Genomic DNA, 22212 nt, shown 5'->3' on the forward strand with positions numbered 1-22212 from the left:
AATATCATGGTCCAATGTCATTGCGTCTCACTCTCTCATTAAGCAAAATATGAGACAATTTAGATGGAATACCACAGTTACCTACATGACACAGCGTCGTCTATTCTTGTTATTTCTCGCATTAAAAACTTCCAGAGGCTACAAATTGCTTCCAGTCCTACGTGTCGCTAACTTTTCTCATAACAACGATGAAATATATATTAAAACACGTGGTTTTTATGCTGCTAGTCAACAGAATGTAGGTCAATTTTAAGTAAACGCTTTTTAATATTTATAGATGGCAACACCGCCATCTTTTACGCACCTTTTTTTTAATTTCGCAAAAGCTTTGGTCAATTTACAAATGAGTTTTGATAATTTAGGTCACTGTAAGCACAATATAATGCCAAAAATCTGGAACGGGTTTTCCTGTAATTTTACAGTAAGGCAAATAAAAATCAATTCTACGTACTGTTTCATAAGGTTGGTTCTTGGACAGACATTGTTGATTTTGTTGTTGTGAGTGATGGCTCGGAGACTCTCCTTCCATACCTTTAGCAGAAAGCGATTAAACAAACAAATGTACATGCAATTAATACGTGCTAGAAAACCTGCGTACAGTAAAAACTTCACCTACTTGTATAAAACTTTAAAAAACGTAGAGATCTACCGCGAAAATTGGAATTGCGTCATCTGCCTCTCTATCGCTCTCGAGAAATTTCGATTTTCGTTAGCCCTTTGACTTGGCAGATACGATGGCGTGGGACCACTACCATGTACCGAGCTGCATAACCGCTTTATGAATGTAATTCACTGAAAATACTATGGAAATAGGACTCAATAGTGACCCTGCTATATTTTGATTTTACTAAGTCAGTACAGACTGACAGAGTAAGCTTAGTCTTTACTTTTATACTTTAGGAAGGTTTTTAATTGTACGCAAGTTATGCAACATAAAAACTAAAATACGTTAAGCGTGAATAATATCCCAAAACATAAGACAATATTTAGATAATACAATTTTAATACAACTCCACTTTATTCAACCAACAATTAAAATATACAGAAAACATTTTATTATAAAGGCACAAACGCCAGCATAATAATGTTTTATTCATTTTCGTGATTTTCGCGCGCAAATGTTATTAACTTGGTTATTTCCACTTGCTATTTCGAATACAGAATACTGCCCGCTCCGTCACTCAAAACCGTTGAAAGTTAGGCATCTTGAACTGAGGTTCCTTATTTGAATTACAAAAGCTTCTATGTATCTACTAGAGTCTGTGCGGAAAGAGAAGAGTCGTAGAATGTTTGGGTTCCCTTACATTTCACGAGTCTTCTCTTTCCGCACAGCCTCTATTTTGTATTAATCATTCACTCTTTTACCCTGACGATTAATTTCACCATCTTCATGTCTATATTTGACAATTTATATGGAGATTGAAAAAAACATTAATATCCGTGGCCATAGGCCAGTAAAAAATGTAATTGTACTTTTATCGCCTATCGTGCGTCACTTAAGTGACGGGACAGCCACAGTGACAGACGATATATTTTATTTTAATATTTAGGTTGCACACGTTCAGACAATGATCAACTGGTGGCAACTAAGCCATTACTGTCGGCCATGGACACCTGTAACACATCACATCACAACACATCAGAGCCTTAAGATGAGACTATGCTCTTTTTTTGAAGGATTGAAGGTCGTATAGGTACACCGCAGGCGACAGTTCATTCCACAGTTTAGCTGTGCGGAGCAAGACGTTTCTGCTCGAGGACTGCCAACCATCTAAGTGAGTTCTAAATGATTTCTCTAAATATTCTATTTGTTGGTTGAACCTAACAACAACCTACACACAAAGCCATGCGGCGGGCATGCCACGCGACTTACTGCTTCTTGAGACACGTCATAGGACACACGTTGTTCGCTTTCACATTGTGGGTGATCCTCCTCAGGCCTTCCAGCCACACCTTACGCAAAACACGTTAATGTTTGGGAAACCCAGAGAATTGAACCAAAGATAAAGGTAAAGTTTCATTGAAGAAAATATAAGCACAAATACAGAAGATAAATCAACATACAGAAGAGAAAATCAAACAAAAAAGGAAAACATAAGAAGGAGAAAGTGCCAAGAAATGATCTCATCACAACATAATGCTGGCGAATTCCAGCGTTGATTTTCCGATGAGACCATCCGGTAAAATAATCACAGCAAGTAACAAAAATCAACAAAAACAGGAATAACATACAATAGACAGACAGAATAATAAAGGTACCAAAGAAGAGGTCTATACTCAGCAGTGGGTGGATACAGGCTGAATAGATAGAAGGTTTCATTCGGATGAAGACTGCAGCAGTGTTGCTGTTGCTGCAGTTTTGGCCCGGGAATGTCAATCACCTTAGTAAAGCATTGAGCGTTCTAATCGCGGCAGCAAGACAAAGACAAAGCTTTTTGTAAATTTAATTGACAGTGACATCACCCTCTTATAGGTGCCCCAACGCTGCTGCAGTTACAATCCAAATCTTTATAAACTTAACCGACTTACTCCTGAAGCCTGAAGCGAATTCGCATGTGTTCATTTGTACTGGTATGACAAAATATTTAGCTAGGGTATGTCTTGAATCATCCTTCCCTTTCTATTAAAGTAGGCGTGTAAGAGACTTCAAGTGCTTATTTTTCTAAATTCTGTACGAACCGAAAAGGGTTTAAGACTAAGCATCTCTTGACAACGCCGTCTTTCAACTTTTTACGCTTATTCGTCCGTATATAACAATATAATGTGTGTTTCTTCGTCCGTTCGTATATTCAACAAATGTTATATGATATCTACATACACGTAAACCTTTTTCTATTCATTATTGTTTGACGGAATGAAAAGGGTGGTCCGATGTTTTTCAAAGTGCAAACGGATGTTTTCTTTGAATTCTCTCTAAGAACCCTTGTTAAATGGTGACGCCGATTGATTATTAAATTGAATATATGTATTATAAAGAGATATGATATATTCAGGAGGCATGTAATATATGTATAGATGTACCTAAACATAATTGGAGCTACAGAAACCTTGATACCCATTCGTAAAAACCTATTTTCGTGCCGAATATCTTCCGACGCGGACACGAGCTACTGTGACTTTTATAACGCTATAAAATGGAGGTGTATACGAGATTTCAGCTTATTATCTCTCGTTCCGAGGTGAAACCCTTTATTTGACTGTGAGGCCCAATCAAACTTACATTGTGAAATCAAAATTATATATAAATAGTATTAAATAGGAAGTATTACTGCAATGTTCTGTCGCCAGAGTGCAGAGAACTATTTTGTTTAGTAAACCATAGAGTAGCTTATACATACTAGGCCTTAAACAGTTTTTTGACAAGTCTTCACTATGACATTGATGCACCAAGGCGGTTTGTTTACGGTGACCTACCGCGAAAATCGAAATTTCGTTATCTGCCTCTCTATGGATCGAATAGGCAAGAGTGATAGAGAGGCAGAAACCGAACTTTCGATTTTCGTGTTTCGCGGTAGATCCTGTGCTTGCGCTTGTGACGCCCTCTACGCAGTTTTGAGTAATATTCCGTATTGATGGCATTCGCGTGTCCATTTCGCTCGTACCTACTTCTGTCACAGAATAAATAATAGTACTAGGTACAGAAGACTCACTCTCTAACAAAACGCGTCTGTTACGATCAGCAAAGATATGGCCGCTAGGTGGCGATAGCGCCACGCGCGGCTTATGGTTTCCCCAAAATTGGGGCCGAACGGATGTACTTTTAGCTACCTGTAGCAAAGCAACGAAATCGCGGAGTGAGCCACGCCACACAAGCATAGAGAAATATGTTTGGCCAACTGTAAACCCGTTTACGGCTTGCCTTCCGGTTTCCTTGTCTATAAAGCGGGCAGGGTATTATTCGATTTTTAAAACTCTCATGTTAATCGAAGGTGAGTGGAGATGAGAGCGCAAATAGCATTGTTTGTAACCATCTCCACTCTCCGCTCTCCAGATCTCTTCTACGCTCTGCCGGATGGTCTGATTCCCGAACGTCTCATCTTCAGTTGGAAGGCAGTCTAAGGCAAGCCAGAACTAATTAGACTTTTCTTTTCTTCATGAACTGTTGGAAAAGTAAGAAGCCGCCACTGATCTACAGCAAATTATTGTCATTATTGATGCTAACTGTACTAGTAAGCGCGGCCAAGCAGAAAATTGCAATATTCCAAGCTTATCCGGAAATTATACTTCCCGAGGAAAAAAACATGTTTTACAGTTTAACTTTGCAGTCTAGTAGTCTCTTTCACGCCGAACCAGTAGAAAGGGGAAAGGGATGGTGTTTTTGCTGCGAGTGTGTAATCAAAAATAAATTCAATAGACCCTCAATCTCGTACAGAACTAAATTGTATGAAAAAATTGAAATACCTATCTACCTATGTATTTTTTATGTTACGATACGAACAAAAAATATCGATAAAGTAAATACGAGTATCTATTTATCTACTAGCCAACGAAGTAGGGGGTCTCCAAAGTTTTTGACCTGAGGGCCACGGCCAGACCTTAAGCTCTCCCCTCTCAGCGGGCCAAAGGTTACCGGGCGGATTTGAGATCAACAAGAAGGTAATTTATAGGTAAAACCACCCAACTACAGTTATTATAGTCCAAAATTAACTCGGATATCTTCAGGTTTTACTATTATTTGAATGTCCCAGTTCTAAGACATAATATTTTTAGAATTGAAAGAAAAAACTCACACACAATCAAAAACTTAGAAAAGTAGGCAAGCTTAAAAACTGTGCCTTCTTTGGTGCAGGTACCTTTCGTTTTGAAGTTGTGGACCACAGTTCATAGTTCAGTCATAGTTCGGTAGTTTTACGGTATTACATAAAGTGTGTAGCTTTGAAATAGAGCTCGACGGCTAATCCTATTGTCTATTGTTTAGTAAAACCGCATGTGCTACTTACCTGCAAAAAACGGTCTTAATTATTATATTTGGCATCTGAGCGCGGGCTAGTCCAACGCTCAAAAAACCAGTGTAGGTGCGCTCTCCGACAACGCGCCTTTGTTACGCATCTCGATGACACATTTTAGACTGGTTCTGTAGCTTTCGCCTCGCCGGCACTCAGTAACCGAAGTACGTATTTTTTATGCAGGTGGTTGTGGCACGTGCCAAGTAATGCTGGGTCAGATAGCGGACGTAAAAAGACCTGTAGGGCGCCCAACTCTACGGTTTAAGGGCTCATGTAAGCGTGACATGGACAGTTTTGGCATTCGGACCGAGGTCTGGGAGAAACGCGCCGAAATGAGACCGGAGTGGCGTCATGACATTCAAGTCGGAACTTCTAAACATGACGATGACTGGCTGGAGAACCTTAAGCGGAAATGTCTTCGTCGTGCTCTACCATACTGCAGACTCGCGTTTTGTGTGCGATCGATGTGGCAAGAAATGCCGCGCTGCTATAGGAGTTTATAGCCATCAACGGCGATGCGGGACCCCATAAACACACAAGCGCCGCAACAAACATCTACAACAGATGATGTAGCCGATGATGATGATGATGGTTGTGGCACGTGGCACGAGCGGTTTTACTTAACAATAGACAATAGGATTAGCCGTCGAGCTCTATTTGAAAGCTACACACTATACCTACTTATTTATTTGTATTCAAAAAGTATCAGCTACCAAGTTACCTTGGCAGTGTTGGCGTCGGGGCAGACCACGTGCTGGTAGTTGATGTTGATGTAGTCGGTGCCGCTGCAGATGGTGAGGGACTTGTCTTCCAGCGTGTCCCCGTGCTTGTTCACCAGGTTCGTGCTCAGCTTCGAGTCCTGGGGAGAGGTGGTTTCTTAGATATGTAGACCTTGGCTACTCTGACCTCCTGGGCCACTTGCACCATCCCATTAACCTGAGGTTAACCGGTTAAACCTGGAGTTACCATGGTTACCAGTACAAATTGACACTGTGTTAACGGTTTAAGGATGACTCACGTTAGACCGGGCCGTGTCCGGGCCGGAGCTTCCGGCGCTTTCTTTTCTATGACATGACAGGCGATCACGTGATGATTTCCATAGAAAACGATGCGCCGGAAGCTCCGGCCCGGACACGGCCCGGTCTAACGTGACTAACGTGAGTCGAGTGAGTCATCCTTTAATGGGTTAACCCCGGCTTAGTGGGATGGTGCAAGTGGCCCAGTAGGTCAGGGTAGCCAAGGTGACAATCGCAAACAAACGCTTTGTCTCTCGCTTATTTTCAGAAATGGGAGATAACCCCAGATAAAACCCAAAACGAACATTGGTATGGAACATTCATGCTTGCTGTTCGTTTTATCTGGTTTTATCTTTATTTACCTTAGATATAGTGAATAATCCTCTACCATCGTACTTTCACGCGAACCGCGCGAACGTGAAATGCTATTTCAGTCAGTCTCAGTACAAAAACCGGGCAAGTGCGAGTCGGACTCGCGCACGAAGGGTTCCGTACCATAATAAAAAACAACGGAAAAAATGCAAAAAAAAACGGTCACCCATCCAAGTACTGACCACGCCCGACGTTGCTTAACTTTGGTCAAAAATCACGTTTGTTGTATGGGAGCCCCATTTAAATCTTTATTTTATTCTGTTTTTAGTATTTGTTGTTATAGCGGCAACAGAAATACATCATCTGTGAAAATTTCAACTGTCTAGCTATCACGGTTCGTGAGATACAGCCTGGTGACAGACAGACGGGCGGACGGACGGACGGACAGCGAAGTCTTAGTAATAGGGTCCCGTTTTACCTTTTGGGTACGGAACCCTAAAAAGTAGTGAGGTTTATAAAAAAATCTCTAATAAATAAATTGAGTTGCATTACAATCATCGATGCTAAAAGCTTATCATAGCAACGCGAAACAACATTAAAGAAGTGCGAGTTGGACTCGCCCACCGAGGGTTCCGTACTTTTTAGTATTTGTTGTTATAGCGGCAACAGAAATACATTTATGTGTTACGTGTTAAATACAAATTTCAACAGCCTAGCTATCATGGTTCATGAGATACAGCCTGGTGACAGACGGACGGACAGCGGAGTCTTAGTAATGGGTCCCGTTTTTACCCTTTGGGTACAGAACCCTAACAAGGTGATGGCCTTCAAAATGATTATGAAACATTAAGTTAATTTAAACAACAAATCATGTAAAGTGTGTCATTAAGTTCCATCAAAGTTTACAACAACATTGAAGTAGTCCGCATGATATTTAATGGCCTCCGGGAGTTGCCCTACTTTCAGGGAGTTTACAACTTTATATTATGAGAGAGACATTATGCCAAAATTACACATTAAGAGAGTGAATTCACCGTAATTTACAGTTAAAATATCATCTCGTGTGTACATTACGTGGGTACATTAAAAAGATGGGATAATTTATGACACTGGTTCATTACGTAAGAAGCTTACACCACAGGGTCCACAGATCTTAGTAAGAAAGTCTGAACTCCATTTTAGGGTCATTCTTTGAGAATATGTCTGCGTGGTTGCGTCTAATTGCCACTTGCCACGACTCTTTTCATAGGGTGTCATTCTGAATCCCTAACAACGTTTGTCCTAAAGTCACTTGCCCTAACTGGTTTGTCCTAATGGGCACACGCCCTAACGATTATTTTCCATAATGTAAGGTTCTGAAAAATAGTTAGGTTTTAGAACTTGCTGCCACAAAAGTAGGTTAGGTTAGAGTTAGAACTGCGACCCTCGCAAAAACGAAAATATGCTTAATAACATTAGGATAGGTTAAGTTAGATTAAGGAAAACAAAATTAGGGTTTTTAGTGTTAGGACAACTGATCATTATGACAAACAATATTAGGGAATGCAAAGATAGGAGAAATGACTTTAGGGATTCAGATATAGATCCTTTTCATACATTTTGTATAGGTTGCAGCAAATATACCGCACACATGTTTTTTGAGAATGACCCTTTAAAGTTACGAGTACAAATACAAATATATATGTGTAAAACGGTGTTTGACACGCGCTTGGTCAATGCCGAGAGGCGTTCTGGTCAGTGGCTGACCTAGCGTTCTGGTCAGTGGCTGACCTGGCGTTCTGGTCAGTTGTTGATCAGTTAAATTGTTACTCATATTTTTTTACTTATCTAGGAGGTCATTTGATAGTGACAACATCCATTCCTCTTTGGGGTCATCCATTAATTACATCACACGTTTAGGGGGAGGGAGGGGGTTAAGAAAATGTGACATGTTGTGACAAGGGGGAGGAGGAGTCACAAACTTTGTGACGTCACTTTAACTTCATCAGTAACCGAAAATTTATTTAAATTATTTTATACGCCAATATACATTTAAATAACAAGTTTTTGAAACGATAATCGTTTCTATTCGTTTAATTTTATTTCTTAATCAGTTTTGGGTTATAAAATTACTAATATTTCTTTTGTCAAAAATATTTTGATAAAATATTAAATAAATATTTGCCGATTTCGTTAAAGAAATGTGACGTCACACCAGGGGCGAGGGGTTTGCCAAATGTGACCAAGTGTGACAAGGAGGGGGGGAGGGGTAAAAAAACCTAGAAATTCGTGTGACGTAATTAATGGATGACCCCTTTGGAGGTAAGATTGCGGTTCTTCAAGTCATTCAAAAATGAACACTAGGAGTTTTATTATACCTCTGAAAACCACTTTCGCGGCTCTTTAACAAATTTCTACTGCGGATGCATCTTCTCAAAAGTTTGCTGACCCCTATACCTCGTTTTTTTTAGCATTAGAAAAATGGTAATAAATCTTTCATGACATGTCTTTTTATAGAAAAACAGAATGTAAATGAAAATATAATAAGCTAGTTATATAAATGTTTGCTGTGACTTATTTTTCAAAAGTGTTTTTCAATAAAAAGACTTACCAAGATTGTTTAGGTACCTTTTTTCTAATGCTAAAAAAACGAAGATTAGTCTAGGCCAGTGGTTTTCAAACTGTGGGTCGCGACCCCCTGGGGGCTCGCGAAGCCTCTGCCAGCCTTAAAACAATACATGAGCGAAACATTTTGTTCGTACTAAGGGGGTCGCGTCATGAAAAAGTTTGAAAAACACTGGTCTAGCCTATAGCCTCTATCATCATCTATAGATGATTTGTAAGGGGTTGTGCACAAATCACGCGAGGTGTTTTCGGCTACTTTTTGACCCCCCTCCCCCTTGGTGATATTTGGTGAGGTTTTTAGCTACCCCCCCCTCCCCCCACACAACCTCACGTGTATTTTTCTGTTTTTTTTTTCATTCGACCTAATTTTAAGATAAATAGTATTGTATATAGAAAATCTTGTTTATTTTTCTATTTTCGTTAAATAGACTCGCTATTTTGAAGTGAAGAATGAAGATTTATGTTTAACGAAACCGAGAAAAAGTATCTACTCCTGTGGTAGGTGTTTTTTTCTTTGTTTCGTTCACTGTAGAAAAATACACGTGAGGTTTCCTTATACCCCTCCTCCCCCAACGTGATCTATCGTGATTTTTTCGTGATCCCCCTCCCCCTATCGAACCTTGCGTGATTTGTGCACAAGCCCTAAGTTCTTTACCATCGCGAAAAATCTAAAAGTGACCGTAACTTAACACCCATCTACTCGTAGTAAGAATAGAAAGCGTTATCGTAGAATAACGATGACGGATGGTTTCCGTTTCCGACCATAAACTACAGCTCACCTTTGGCACACCTCCAGCGCGGATGTCACTGACTTGGCACAGCTCGATGACGTCACCGTCCTGCGGCAAAAAGAGGCTTAGTTTAGTTTATGGTATAGTAAGAACGCGAAGCACGGAGAATTTCGTACATTGACCCGATATTTCCTATCTCTATCGCACGCGCATAATATTGCTGTCTCGCTCGCACAGTGGGATTGACCGCCGGCATCAACGCCCTACTTAACAGTTCGGCCACGACATTGCGAGACTGGCGACGGCGGCGGCGGCAACCATAGGTTGGAGCGAGACACAGCGATCGGACCTTTCGTTCACACCTACGGCTGCCGCCGTCGCCAGTCGCGCAATGTTGTGACAGTGCCGTAAGAGTTTGAAATATATAGCAGTTTAGGCGAGAAAAACTGTTTTTTCATGCCAGGCAATGCTTAATTGGCACAGTGGCAGGGAACAGCCACTGGGTAGAAAGCGGCGCACACCTCTCGACACCCCTGAGCCGCTTACACCAGTGTTGCTCCTGGTCGTCTTAACGACGACAGTTTCAGGGGCCCACCTAGTTAGTGGCAAGTCACCGCCTGCCTCGATAACGTGTAGAAACATTTGTTATGGCAGGAGTCCGGACCTCTCAGCAATAGCCCATTCTTTTGACCAGCCTAACTTCAACACCATAACCGGTACTCTTCTCCACTGTATTTACAATAGCTTCTATGTCAGCTGGGACCGATTTACGGGTATCTATTTGTACCCGTATGGAAAGACATACATGTTAACATGTTGCAACGTTGAGGAAGATTAAACTCAGGAGTACATAAATATCTGTCGAAATTGCCATGATGCTGGAATTTCACCTGTAAATAACATCAAAATGTGGACCCGGAACGTAATATTACCGAATACTTGAGTCCTCGAAACTTGTTTTAAGTATGCAAATGTAGAAACTTTCGCCGTTTACGACACAGGATAGCAAATATTACGTAGCCGTCTTGAAACTTATGTCGTAACTGGCTTTTACTGAGCATGTTTCTTTAGCTCCCCCCATCCACATTGTCCCTCTTATTAGTAAATCCGTACTAATCCATACTAATATTATAAAGGCGAAAGTGTGTCTGTCTGTCTGTCTATTACCTCTTGACGCTTAATTAAGCCGCTGAACCGATTTAGTTGAAATTTGGTATAGAGATAGTTTGAGTCCCGGGGAAGGACATAGGATAGTTTTTATGTCGGAAATAATCCCTGAAGAGAGTGCAAAGAGGGGTGGAATTGAAAGAGTTAATGAATTGCCTAATAATTGAAGTAAGCAATGCGCGAATTGAATGATTGCTATTAGCATTATCCAGGCGCTATACCTACTTTAGCTGCTGTCACTAATTCCACGCAGACGAAGTCGCGGACAAAAGCTAGTAAATAAATATGGGGTCCCCACTGAAATAAATAGAAGCCTTTCCTAAATTTCTCTCAACAAATTGCAGTTTTTTACCCTATTGGGTTGTTTGAGATTGAGTTTTAACTCAAAAACTCCACTAAATCCTTGCAGATTTTAATTATTCTCGCCAAGACCCCAAACGCTCTAGCTCAGTAGGTAATTAAAGCACAGGCCACAGAGTACACCCGACACTTGCTTTGTAGACCGGTCGAATTTCGGGGCCCGGGACCGGCGATGTTCCATCGTCTGTTGATCGAGGGAGAGTTGATAGGACTACAGAACCAGTAAGTATTTAAAGTCTGAGATGAAGGCTGTGAAAACGCTAGGAGACGTAGAAATTAGAAACTGTTGTATCTGCGTCTCTGTCGTTTGTATATGCAAGATAAGAGATATAAAGACATAATAACACTGAAATAAATAGAAGCCTATCCCAAATTTCAAGTATTTGCCGTTTTTTACAATTTTTACCCTATTGAGCTGCCGCGATTCTAAATCTCCACTAAATCCTTGTAGATTTTAAGGTGCCCACAGATTACCAGTTCGCCGGACAATATCAACCTGTCAGTTGTTCGGAGCTGTCAAATTTTTCGTTTAACTGACAGGCCGATATCGTCCGGGAGACTGGTAATCAATGGGCCCCTTTAATTATCCTCAAGTCTTCGAACGCCGTCCTAGCTCAGTAATGAAGAGGATAGTGGACGATCACTTCTCTACACCGTGTTTTTTTTGATTTCCGTTAATTTCAAGGGTGCATACTTGAGCTTAAATCAAGTAACTTTCCCAAAGACACCGATATTCTAATTAACTCCATTTCGAAGATAATCAATATTTTATTTTTTTCCTATAAGGCCTCTACAAGCTTGTACATTTGCCTTAAGGCCGGTTTACATATTGATTAGTGTTTAGAATGAGTTCATACATTTGCTACTAAACTTAAGTAAAATCTCGGTCGATCGATGTTCGAATTGACATTGATATGTCACAGATTTCAATTGTTTGGTTTAGTTAAATGTAATGCCCGTGTTACAACAACGCTATATGCTACATTTAATAACTTTTTAATATTAATTTTTCTGAAAAAAAAAAGCAAAAAAATATTTTTTTTTTTCAAAATTAACTATGCCATTTAGTTTTCTTAAACGTACTTAACCATACCCCGAAGTTAACGGAATTCAATAAAAACACGGTGTATACAAACGTAGTCCTTACTTTCCTACCTGATGGATATTGACTAATGGATAAAAAAAAATCACAATTTATTGTGTAACCACAGCTATGGCTTCTTTTGACTTTTTGAATTAAGAGCGAAAAACAAATTTTTAAAAGCTCCTAACTCATGATACCTAATTAAAAAATCCAAAGATAGGCTATAAATGTGGTTTTCTACAATGTCAATATCTAGAGAGGAAAATGGGGACTACGTTTGTATGGAGAAGTAATCGTCTCCTTTCCTCTTAATTGGTTCCGAGAACTCAAATCACCCACGCTCTTGCAATCAAGGAGAATTGGCGACCGGCTCAACTTTCAAACGGGGAACGAACGATTTGTTAAACAACGAAAAACTTTTGTTGTTTAACAATAATTGGCAGAAACGTTACAATCACAAAGTTAATGGTTTTTCTTTGTAGGTACTTTGACAAGAATTGTTGTTATTGTTGATTTCAAAATGAATTTTAACTTGTTTTCTCACAATGTAACTTGTAACCCGTGTAAAAGTTTAGTACTTATAGCAGTACGAATCTATAAACGCTATACTAGACACAAATTTGCAAACTGTTAATAATTAATTTACTGGTTAACTAACTACTTTTAATTATTAAACTATAAGGAACATGGTTTCTGAACGCTTTTATCATGTATTTCTGTTATTGCCAGCCACTTCGTAAAATTCAAAACTTGATGATCAATGTTTCCCCGGGATTCAAAGTAACCCCAGTTTACGGTACTTTCTCTAATCTAGACACGAGATCACATACATAGGTATGAGGAGGAGGAGACTAAGACAAAGTTACCAACTCAGCTCAAAGCGACATTTCCTGAAAAATCGCAAGTTAATTAAACATTAACTAGAACCTTCATTATCGCCCGGAAACTGGGCTTCCTCAATCAAAGTGCCCCCGGGGCTCGAACCCGGGACTCCACAAAAGGGGCCATCGCAAGTTATACCGGTCACTTTGCCAACTTGTCGCTCGCTCTCTGTACTAATTAATGAGTTAAACTGCGTTTAGCGTCTAACAAAGTTTAATCAAGTCGACAGATGTTGACCTCCTTCAAGGATGACTCACGCACCGGGCCGTGCCCGGGCCAGGGCTCGGAACCGGTATTTTTAAAAAACCCCGAAATAGCCCAATATCTTGAATTATTTTATGCTCTTTAGGTAGGACTGAATCAAGTATTCAGGTAACGAGTTTGAGTTATTAGATTGGCCCATTAAAAATTAAATAATAAACCAAAGAACGAAAAAGAATATTAATCTGGCTCTCTTGTGTCAGCATTAGTGCCGGATTAGTGAGATTGTACTGTATAATATCCTTTAAGTTAAGACCCCTACTCGGTTTTTACCCTCAAAAACTTCCTACTTCTGCCTCAAAAGAAAATCCATTTCCTTGGACGGAATTGGACAATAAGAATGTAATAAATCGTCATGTCAGTCTACCAGCTGTCATTTCCACTTGGCTTGTCATTCCAACTCATTTGAGGAAATGGAGTTCCGGGAAATGCATCCTATGACACGGGATTATAAAATACTATCTTCTTGGATGTTAGTTTTTAATAAAGTTTTTTTTATGATATATGAGAGAAATGAGCAGACGGATCGCGGGGCGGTAAGCGATAACTGTAGCCCATGGACACCCGCAACACCAGAGGGATTGTAAGTGCGTTGCCGGATTTTAAGATGGGATCTCTTTTCTTGAAGATTTGAAACGGTATTTAATAGTAAGAGTCGCATTAAACATCATTTTGACGTTTAGCAGTAGTTTATTATTAGGCTTATAATAATAATATTTACTAGGCTTAAGGAGCCATTTGAGGGTAGATTTTGTTATAACATTACATGATCAAATAATGTAGGTTAGTCAGGTCGTTCAGTGACAGATTCAGGCGGTTTTGTATTTGGTTGGTTAACCCATGGTATAATAATATACTCCGCCTGGTACTCCATTCCGAGATTCGCGTATGACCTAACTGACACGCGACTACGTCATCATGCTGTTTACAGGTTCTCAAACTTTGAAATGTGCGAGAATTTTAACCAACGGTGAAAATTATTTTAACGGCATTAATTTTAAGTTATTCATGTAGAAACATAGTAAAATAAAACAAATCTAATGTATTCAATTAAACTTTATTTATCTATACAAGACAAACGTTTAAAAAACTAATTCACAGTTACACATTAATTACCAAGCTTACGACGTGAAAAGTTTGGAAAACACTGCGACTGCTGACACTGAGCGAGAAGGAAATAACAATTAACACGCGTTCGACAAGGATGACGGTCAGGGCATGAAGTTATCTAGATCCGAATTGTCAAATGTGCACAGCGCTATCCTGTGTTGCCAGTAGTATAAACAGAATTACCCGAAAGTCTGAAATTTCTTTCGTGAATCGGAAGATATTGCTAACGAGTAATTAAAAATGACGTGTTATTGTAAAATTTAAGCTAAAATACATATAAATGAAAATTATAAAATTATAAAGAAATATTTTAACTTATTAACCATAGGTATAATGTACCCATGTAACATGTTATGTTGAAATAAAGTGGCAATGTTATTGTGACGTAGGCTCGTGTCACTCTGGGAATGGAAGACCATGTTTTATTAGACCATGGGTTAACCAATAAATGTTATAACTACCCGAAAATGTACTAATTGTTTGTTTACTTTTATACCTAAAGATACAGACTATAGGTGAAGGAAAAAATCGTGTGGAAACCGGACTAATCTCAATGATGCTTAGTTGCCATCTTAAGGGGCCCACTGATTAACAGTCCGCCAGACGGTATCGGCCTGTCAGTTGTTCGGAACTGTCAAAATTTTGTTCTAACTGACAGGCCGATACCGTGGGCCCCTCTAGTTGAAAGATCATGGCTATTGCTTTAGTAAAAACTAGCGCCTCACTCGTACATATATTTGTGTACTTGATTGATAGATATTTTGGGCATGAAGGGTAGAAATATCAGGTACATTATGTCTAAAAACAAATGGAGCGACCTTGGAAGAAGTTTCGTTGTTGAAACAAATTAAAACAACATTTATTATTCTGTTAATAATTAGGCTCGCGAACAGGCTAAACCACACGTACGTCGCATGTCGCTTTCCCCGCTGAATAAAATATCACTTACAAACTGCGAACATGTCGCCAATTTTACTAAAATGATAAATTCCGTTCGCTTTTTCAAACTCACATCCCTAACACATTACTAACAATATAAACCTTGTAACGTAAGCTTTAGAGTTCTTTAGTAAGTCACGCGGTCCAGTAAGGTAATGCTTTCGGACTGGACAGTATTAAATATTCAAGGTTTTACCTTTGGGAAATAACTGGTGGTAATGGAGGCACATTTGCGAGGCATTAAATATGACGGATGAGTGTGGGTGCCGCGTTAAGTCAGGTCCGGTAGTTTGGAGTAGAAGCAGTAAATTTGAGGGAGATTTAACTTGTTTATCTTAGTGAAAAGTGGAATTCGGTTCCGCTTTATGTATTATTGACATTATTGTGCAATAACAAGCAGCTTCTTGCCATCTCAACATAAATACCTTTCTCAATTTTTGTCACATCTTCGTTCAGTCCACACTTTTCCCTTATCACACTGTTTAACAATATACCATAAACATAATACCCTTGTACAGTCGCCATCAGATATATCGGAGCGGCCAAGGTGTTCACAATATCTGAACACGCGCTCTAACGCCCTGACAATAGAGGCGTGTTCCGATATTTGTGAGCACCTTGGCCGCTCCGATATATCTGATGGCGACTGTACGACAAGACATTACTTCTGAGTCAGCAAAAAACGCCCAAAACATTTAAAAAAAGATATACCGGGCTCCCATATTGTTGGCTAAGGGACGAAAGCTATACATTCTAAGAGAAAATTTAGGGCAAGATAAAATTAATGTTTGCAGCCGAGAAAAGAAAATGAAAAGAATTATATCGTCGGGTGACAAGCAAAACTCACTAAGCACTATCAAAAAATTAAAGTAACAATGCACTTTATTACACTTGTAACACGGTTTATTGTCCAATAATTTCAATGTTAGTTAGTGACTTTTGCTTGTCATCCGACGATATTGGCTTAGCCTATTTGGTTTGAAAATTTAGTGTTTGGAAAAATAATTGGGTTACAGTTCTATTTTTCTAAGTAGGTATTTAGATCGCAGAATTTGTCAATCAGTCAATCAATCAAATTTTATTTGCTATAGGTAAGCACAGTTGCATGCATGCAAATACAGTTCATTTCACTTATAATAAGTCGTACCTACTTATAATAAGTTGTAAACGATAAGGGGCTGTCCATAAATTACGTCATCGATTTTTGACTATTTTGGACCCCCCCCCCCCCCTATAATCATCCAAAAATCATGCTTCAAATGACCCCATTTCCTCCTACTTCATGCTACCGTCATCCGATGTCCAGACCCCCCCCCCCCCCCCCCCCCCTAATTTGAAATGACGTAATTTATGAATAGCCCCTAAGCCTTCTTTAAAGGGTGACTTATTAATAATAACTACTACAAGAAGTACAAGATGTCCTATCTCCTATTTTCTACTAATTTAGTTGATCTGATATGATCAAAATGATTTCATTGAAAAAAAAAAAATTGTTCCTACATTTGACTTAACAAATAAAAGGCTGCTATTTAACTGATCACCAGATTTAATAAAATTTAATACCAAAAAAATCTATTTTACCACCCTAAAATCATGAATGATCACCAAAATTATAACACCATTTTAATGTGAAATGATTACCAATTTTATTACATTTTACTATCCTTTTAAAGGAAATGACACCAAAATAATCATTATTAACCCAAAAATAGTCAATGATTACCAAATTTCAATCCCCATTTTAATGTGACATGATAACCAAATTTTTACATCTTGCTATCCTATTAAAGAAAATGACACCAAAATAATCATTGTAAACCCAAAAATAGTAAATGACCACCAAAATTAGAACTCCATTTTAATGTAAAATGATAACCAAATTTTTAAATCTTGCTATCCTATTAAAGCAAATAGCTCCAAAATAATCATTGTAAACGCAAAAATAGTAAATGATCACAAAATTGTAACCACATTTTAATTAAAAATGTGCAATCATTTAATATATCGTTATCCTATTAAATTAATTAATCCACTGCGTCACCTTTTTCTAGTAGCATTTTATTTCTGTAACAGTCGCAGTTCTAACCTAACCTAACCCACTTTTCTAGTAGCATTTTGTTTCTGTAAGGGTCGCAGTTCAAACCTAACCTAACCCACTTTTCTAGTAGCATTTCTTTTCTGCAAGGGTCGCAGTTCAAACCTAACCTAACCCACTTTTCTAGTAGCATTTCGTTTCTGTATGGGTCGCAGTTCAAACCTAACCTAACCCACTTTTCTAGTAGCATTTCTTTTATGTAAGGGTCGCAGTTCAAACCTAACCTAACCCACTTTTCTAGTAGCGTTTCGTATCTGTATGGGTAGCAGTTGAAACTTAACCTAACCTACTTTTCTAGTACCATTTCGTTTCTGTAAGGGTCGCAGTGCTAACCTAACCTAACCCACTTAACTGATAGCAGTTTAACTTACTTTTCTAGTAGCATAACGAAATGCTACTAGAAAAGTAGATTAGGTTAGGTAGGTATGCGGTGCGGGCTACGGGGGGTTGAGCGGGAGGGGCTAGTAATTTTGGCATCATTATTTGGTAATATGTATAAATTTTTTGGTAATCATAGTGGTTTATTTAGGTGAAAATATCGCATTAATTTGGTCTTCAAGATTTGGTGATCATTAATGATTTTTGGTGATCATTCAATATATTTGGTATTTGAATACAATTTGAAGTGCAGTCGTAATTAAAGTGGTGGTACTTTTGTATTTTTAGGCCTTATTTTTTTGGTGTTCAGTAATTTTTTTTGGTAAGCATGATTTTTTTATTTAGGGTACCAAAGTATTTTTTGGTGGTCATTATATTTGTAGCCCAAATAAAATACAAAACCTTATTAACCGTACTAAAAATAAGGGAAGGTACACAATCCGCTATAAAATTAAAATACAACATTTCGCATTTCGATTCAGTAAGTATTTATTTTACATTTGTGCGCTACCAGTACGGATATAATAGTCGTTCTTGTACTTCTTGTCTACGTGACAGCGTGATAAAACGGTATCCGTCACTTTCAATTGCGCTCTGTTAAAAAGTGGCGGATATTTTGTCACGTGGATAAAGGGATAAAGCCATCCATAATAGGCCTGCTGTATATTTTAAGCAGGCACTTAAGTAGGTATGTATTTAGGTTATGTAATTCTTATTCACGATATAATAACAATGTCAGAGTTACAGTATTGTCCTGAAATCTAAATGCCTTCGGCATTTTCCCTTGTACATCCCACGCGTATTTCCAGATACCCCGACGGCTTTGGCGAAACTTAGATATTGTACACAAAATGGGCTAAGTACCTACCTACTCATATAAGTACTTTATTTGAGCAGGTATTTAATTTATGAATTCAGTAATTTAATTAAATTTGTCTATTCCTATAAAAACAGACAAGTGCGAGTCGGACTCGCCCACCCGTCCCGTTTTTACCCTTCGGGTACGGAACCCTAAAATTACAAATGGGCCATGCACATTTTATTGTGTGCATAATAACTCTTTTGCGTCTTTCCTGTAGACATCGCAAAGCTGAGAATCAAAACTCAAATAAGCAAAACGTGATATATATGTATTCGGGTCATTAATTATTGTTTTGTCCATAGAAGGGACTTTTTTGCAAAATGTGTGCGAAGTGCGAATCATTTATACTATATTTTGTTGTAACAAACTATTCCGTTTTGTGAAAATTTCCAGATTACATTCGTAAAAACGACATGACACGTAAAACGGCTGTCTTACGAGTATGACATTTTCGGGCATAGTTAGGGCCGTGTTCGTACTTACAGTTCGACTTGAGCTCAACAAGGGCTCGTTAGTGCAAGGGCAAGAGCAAGGGGTAGGACTGGGCCAAGGGAAAACTTGAGTGTGCTTGCTCGCCTCGCTTCTAAATCTAAATCTTAAATACGTGTCTATAGGTACTACGAGTATATCTCGCGTCTATAGCGTCGAATGATACTCCTTAATAAGACAGTTCATTTTACAGTTGTCATGTATAATAGTAATAATAAATCCGTGTATACGTTTAGTTATAATTATTTTCCATCGTATTTTCACGGAAACTTACAAACGTGTGCTATTTCAGTCAGTCTCCGTACCAAAAGTACTGACATTGACTGAAGTAGCATGACAAATGCGAACGTTTCCGAGAAAATGCGATAGATAACTAGTATTTGGTCGACCCGATCTTTCCACCACAATAAAGAGATATTGTGCCCTAAGTAGATTTCAATCGAAATATAATATTACGATTATTACGAATGCATAATTATTATTTAAAAACTTACTCCAGCAAACAGGAAAACTGCCTCCCAGAGCTCATCACAACACGCCTGTGCTTTGAATGGCATAATAAGCATTCAAGCCTTTATAAAGGCCGTCGGGACTCGTATCGTGGCGGCTGACAGGCGATAACGACACGTAGGCGTTCTTTGTCAAGCACAAAGAGTCCTAACGAGGCCAGGGGCCTAGTTGGCTATATCATACAGAAATATGTAAGCTTAGAGTGCTCTCTAAATACTGCATGTTATGTAATGGGTCCTCTACACGATGGGCCAACGCCGGCCACTCCAAGGGACGCAGCCATGCGGTAGAATGAGATAGCAATATCACTTGCTCCCTCTAACGCATAAATGCGTCCCTTGGAGTGGCCGGCGTTGGCCCATCGTGTAGAGGAGCCCTAAGATTTTGGAATAATAAAGGTTTTTTTATTTTATTTCTCATTCCATACCTATTTAGGGGAGATCGAGGTGAGCAGGGGGGCGAAACTTAAAAGAGGGGTACCTTATACATGGAAACTAGCGCAGTCAGCGTTATGTTTACAACAAACATTTCCTCACCTGATGCTTCCATATAAATCAACTAGATGGTGTCACCGCTGAAAAACATGTTTGCTCCTTTGTCTGTGGTGTCTTAAAAAACACGCATCCAGGCCATAATTGTTAAAAAGAAAAAAAACTTTGTCTTTGCATTTTTATCACAAATTCCGTTTCAAGTATGAAACGTTTAAAATTTTCAGTAATTTAGGTACCTCACATTTTTTAATCGTTTTAATATAATTGTATTTATATTAAAATAATATAATCGTTTTTATTAAGAACAACTAACTAAATAGTTTCGCCAAGTGCCTTACGTGAAAGGAAACGTTAAAACAAAAAACATTAGTAACCGTCAAACTATAAAAGTCAAACAGAAGATTCTAATTTATTGTAATTTTAATTAATAATTTAAAGTATAATCACTATAAATTGATGAAAATGAGTGCGCCTGGGAGAAAGAAACGTTATTGCCTTTTCGGCTGTGCGAATTAAAACAACATGACTCCAAAATGCATCAATGCTTCGTGGCTCGTGCTAGCTAGTCAAATTTAAGTCCAAGTTTTAATAGTGGATTTGTATTATTTCGAACTAATTTACTAAAATAAGTGGAACCCTTAGAAAATATTTTTTTGGTTTGTGACGCATGTAAGTAATGAAAAATAAATGATATTTTTACACATCGTGTTTTTACTTTTGCGACTAAAATATTCTTTGGTATGAACATTTATAAAATACTGGTCTAGGTAGTAAATCGTCACTGAATGAATAGGTATTATAGTACATAATATATTGGCGCCTTTTTCCTTGACCGTGTACAGTGCACTACAATGAGGAATATTCATTTTTCACGTGATTGCTTTGCAAGAAGGTGAAAGAATGGAACCCTCATTGTAGTTCACTGTAAACGGCCAAGGAAAAGGCGCCATAGTCTTTATTACTATGCATGTGTGCCACGCACACATACGTAAAGGTTTGTAACAAAAATCCGCTAGGAGCGTTAGTGTCGACGTTTTTTGACATTTACTCGCGAGTTGGCTCTCTTTTACTATACATATATTATTATACTCTTTGGAGGTGAGTTAAAACAGAGCTAGGTTGAAACACTTGAAACAACGTCCATTTTGAGACATCTATAACTGTTATCGAGCTGGAAAAAACGATGTATAGCCTCTTCCCGACGTTCGCCGATCCCTCAATATGCGTCCTTGCCTCAAGATGATAATGAATACCGCAAAATTGTCTCGTAAAGGGGCCCACCGATTACCAGTTCGCCGGACGATATCAGCCTGTCAGTTGTTCGGAGCTGTCAAATTTTGCATTTAACTGGCAGGCTGATATCGTCCGGCGAACTGGTAATCTGATAGCCCCTTTATAGACGCGTTTTGTTAGAGAGTGAGCCTTCTGTACCTAGTACTATTATTTATTCTGTGACGTAACGCAAACGCGAACGAACGTCACGATATTGAATGAAATGTACACTAGGGGATCTGTACGGTTACCATCAGTTTGTCACTGACATAAACGCCGTCGAGAACGTAATTTACTTTCTATACGTCCCGTTTGCACTAATATGCGAGTGCGAGCGAGATGTATAGAAAGTAAATTACGTTCTCGACGGCGTTTATGTCAGTGACAAACTGATGGTAACCGTACTGTACCATATTCTGTGACCTTTCACGTAAATAAAGATCATCACGTCTCGATTAGGGTCAGTCGGTCATATGTGAGCAATGCCTCATCTGGCGATAATGTTGACGTAGTTATCTATACAGGGGATTATAAAGGTTATATTGAATAACTTACTATGGAGTCAACACCGAAATCGCGAGGGCAACATTGACAAATGATTCGCTGAAATGTAGACGGCATCGGCAGATTGTATAATTTATGGATAATTATACATTATATTACGTATATTATAGTAATAGATATGTGATCGGCGTATGGGGGT

At 38.7% G+C, this 22212-nt stretch overlaps 1 protein-coding gene across 2 annotated transcripts in view; it reads right to left on the bottom strand.

Moving 5' to 3' along the window:
- LOC134797041 (1-phosphatidylinositol 4,5-bisphosphate phosphodiesterase) overlaps window positions 1–22212 on the bottom strand; it is a 115420-nt gene that overhangs the window by 28921 nt on the left and 64287 nt on the right. Inside the window, exons 4-6 of one of the 2 annotated variants that reach the window (XM_063769256.1) lie at window positions 9658–9717; window positions 5668–5805; window positions 1874–1953 (exon numbers count right to left, since the gene is read on the bottom strand). In XM_063769256.1, the coding sequence (XP_063625326.1) occupies window positions 1874–1953; window positions 5668–5805; window positions 9658–9717 (278 nt within the window). Of the gene's footprint in view, window positions 1–451; window positions 532–1873; window positions 1954–5667; window positions 5806–9657; window positions 9718–22212 lie in introns of both variants that reach the window. The other variant, XM_063769255.1, reaches the window with a different exon arrangement.

The sequence above is a fragment of the Cydia splendana genome, chromosome 14 (genome assembly GCF_910591565.1).
Source record: "Cydia splendana chromosome 14, ilCydSple1.2, whole genome shotgun sequence".
NCBI lineage: Eukaryota > Metazoa > Arthropoda > Insecta > Lepidoptera > Tortricidae > Cydia > Cydia splendana.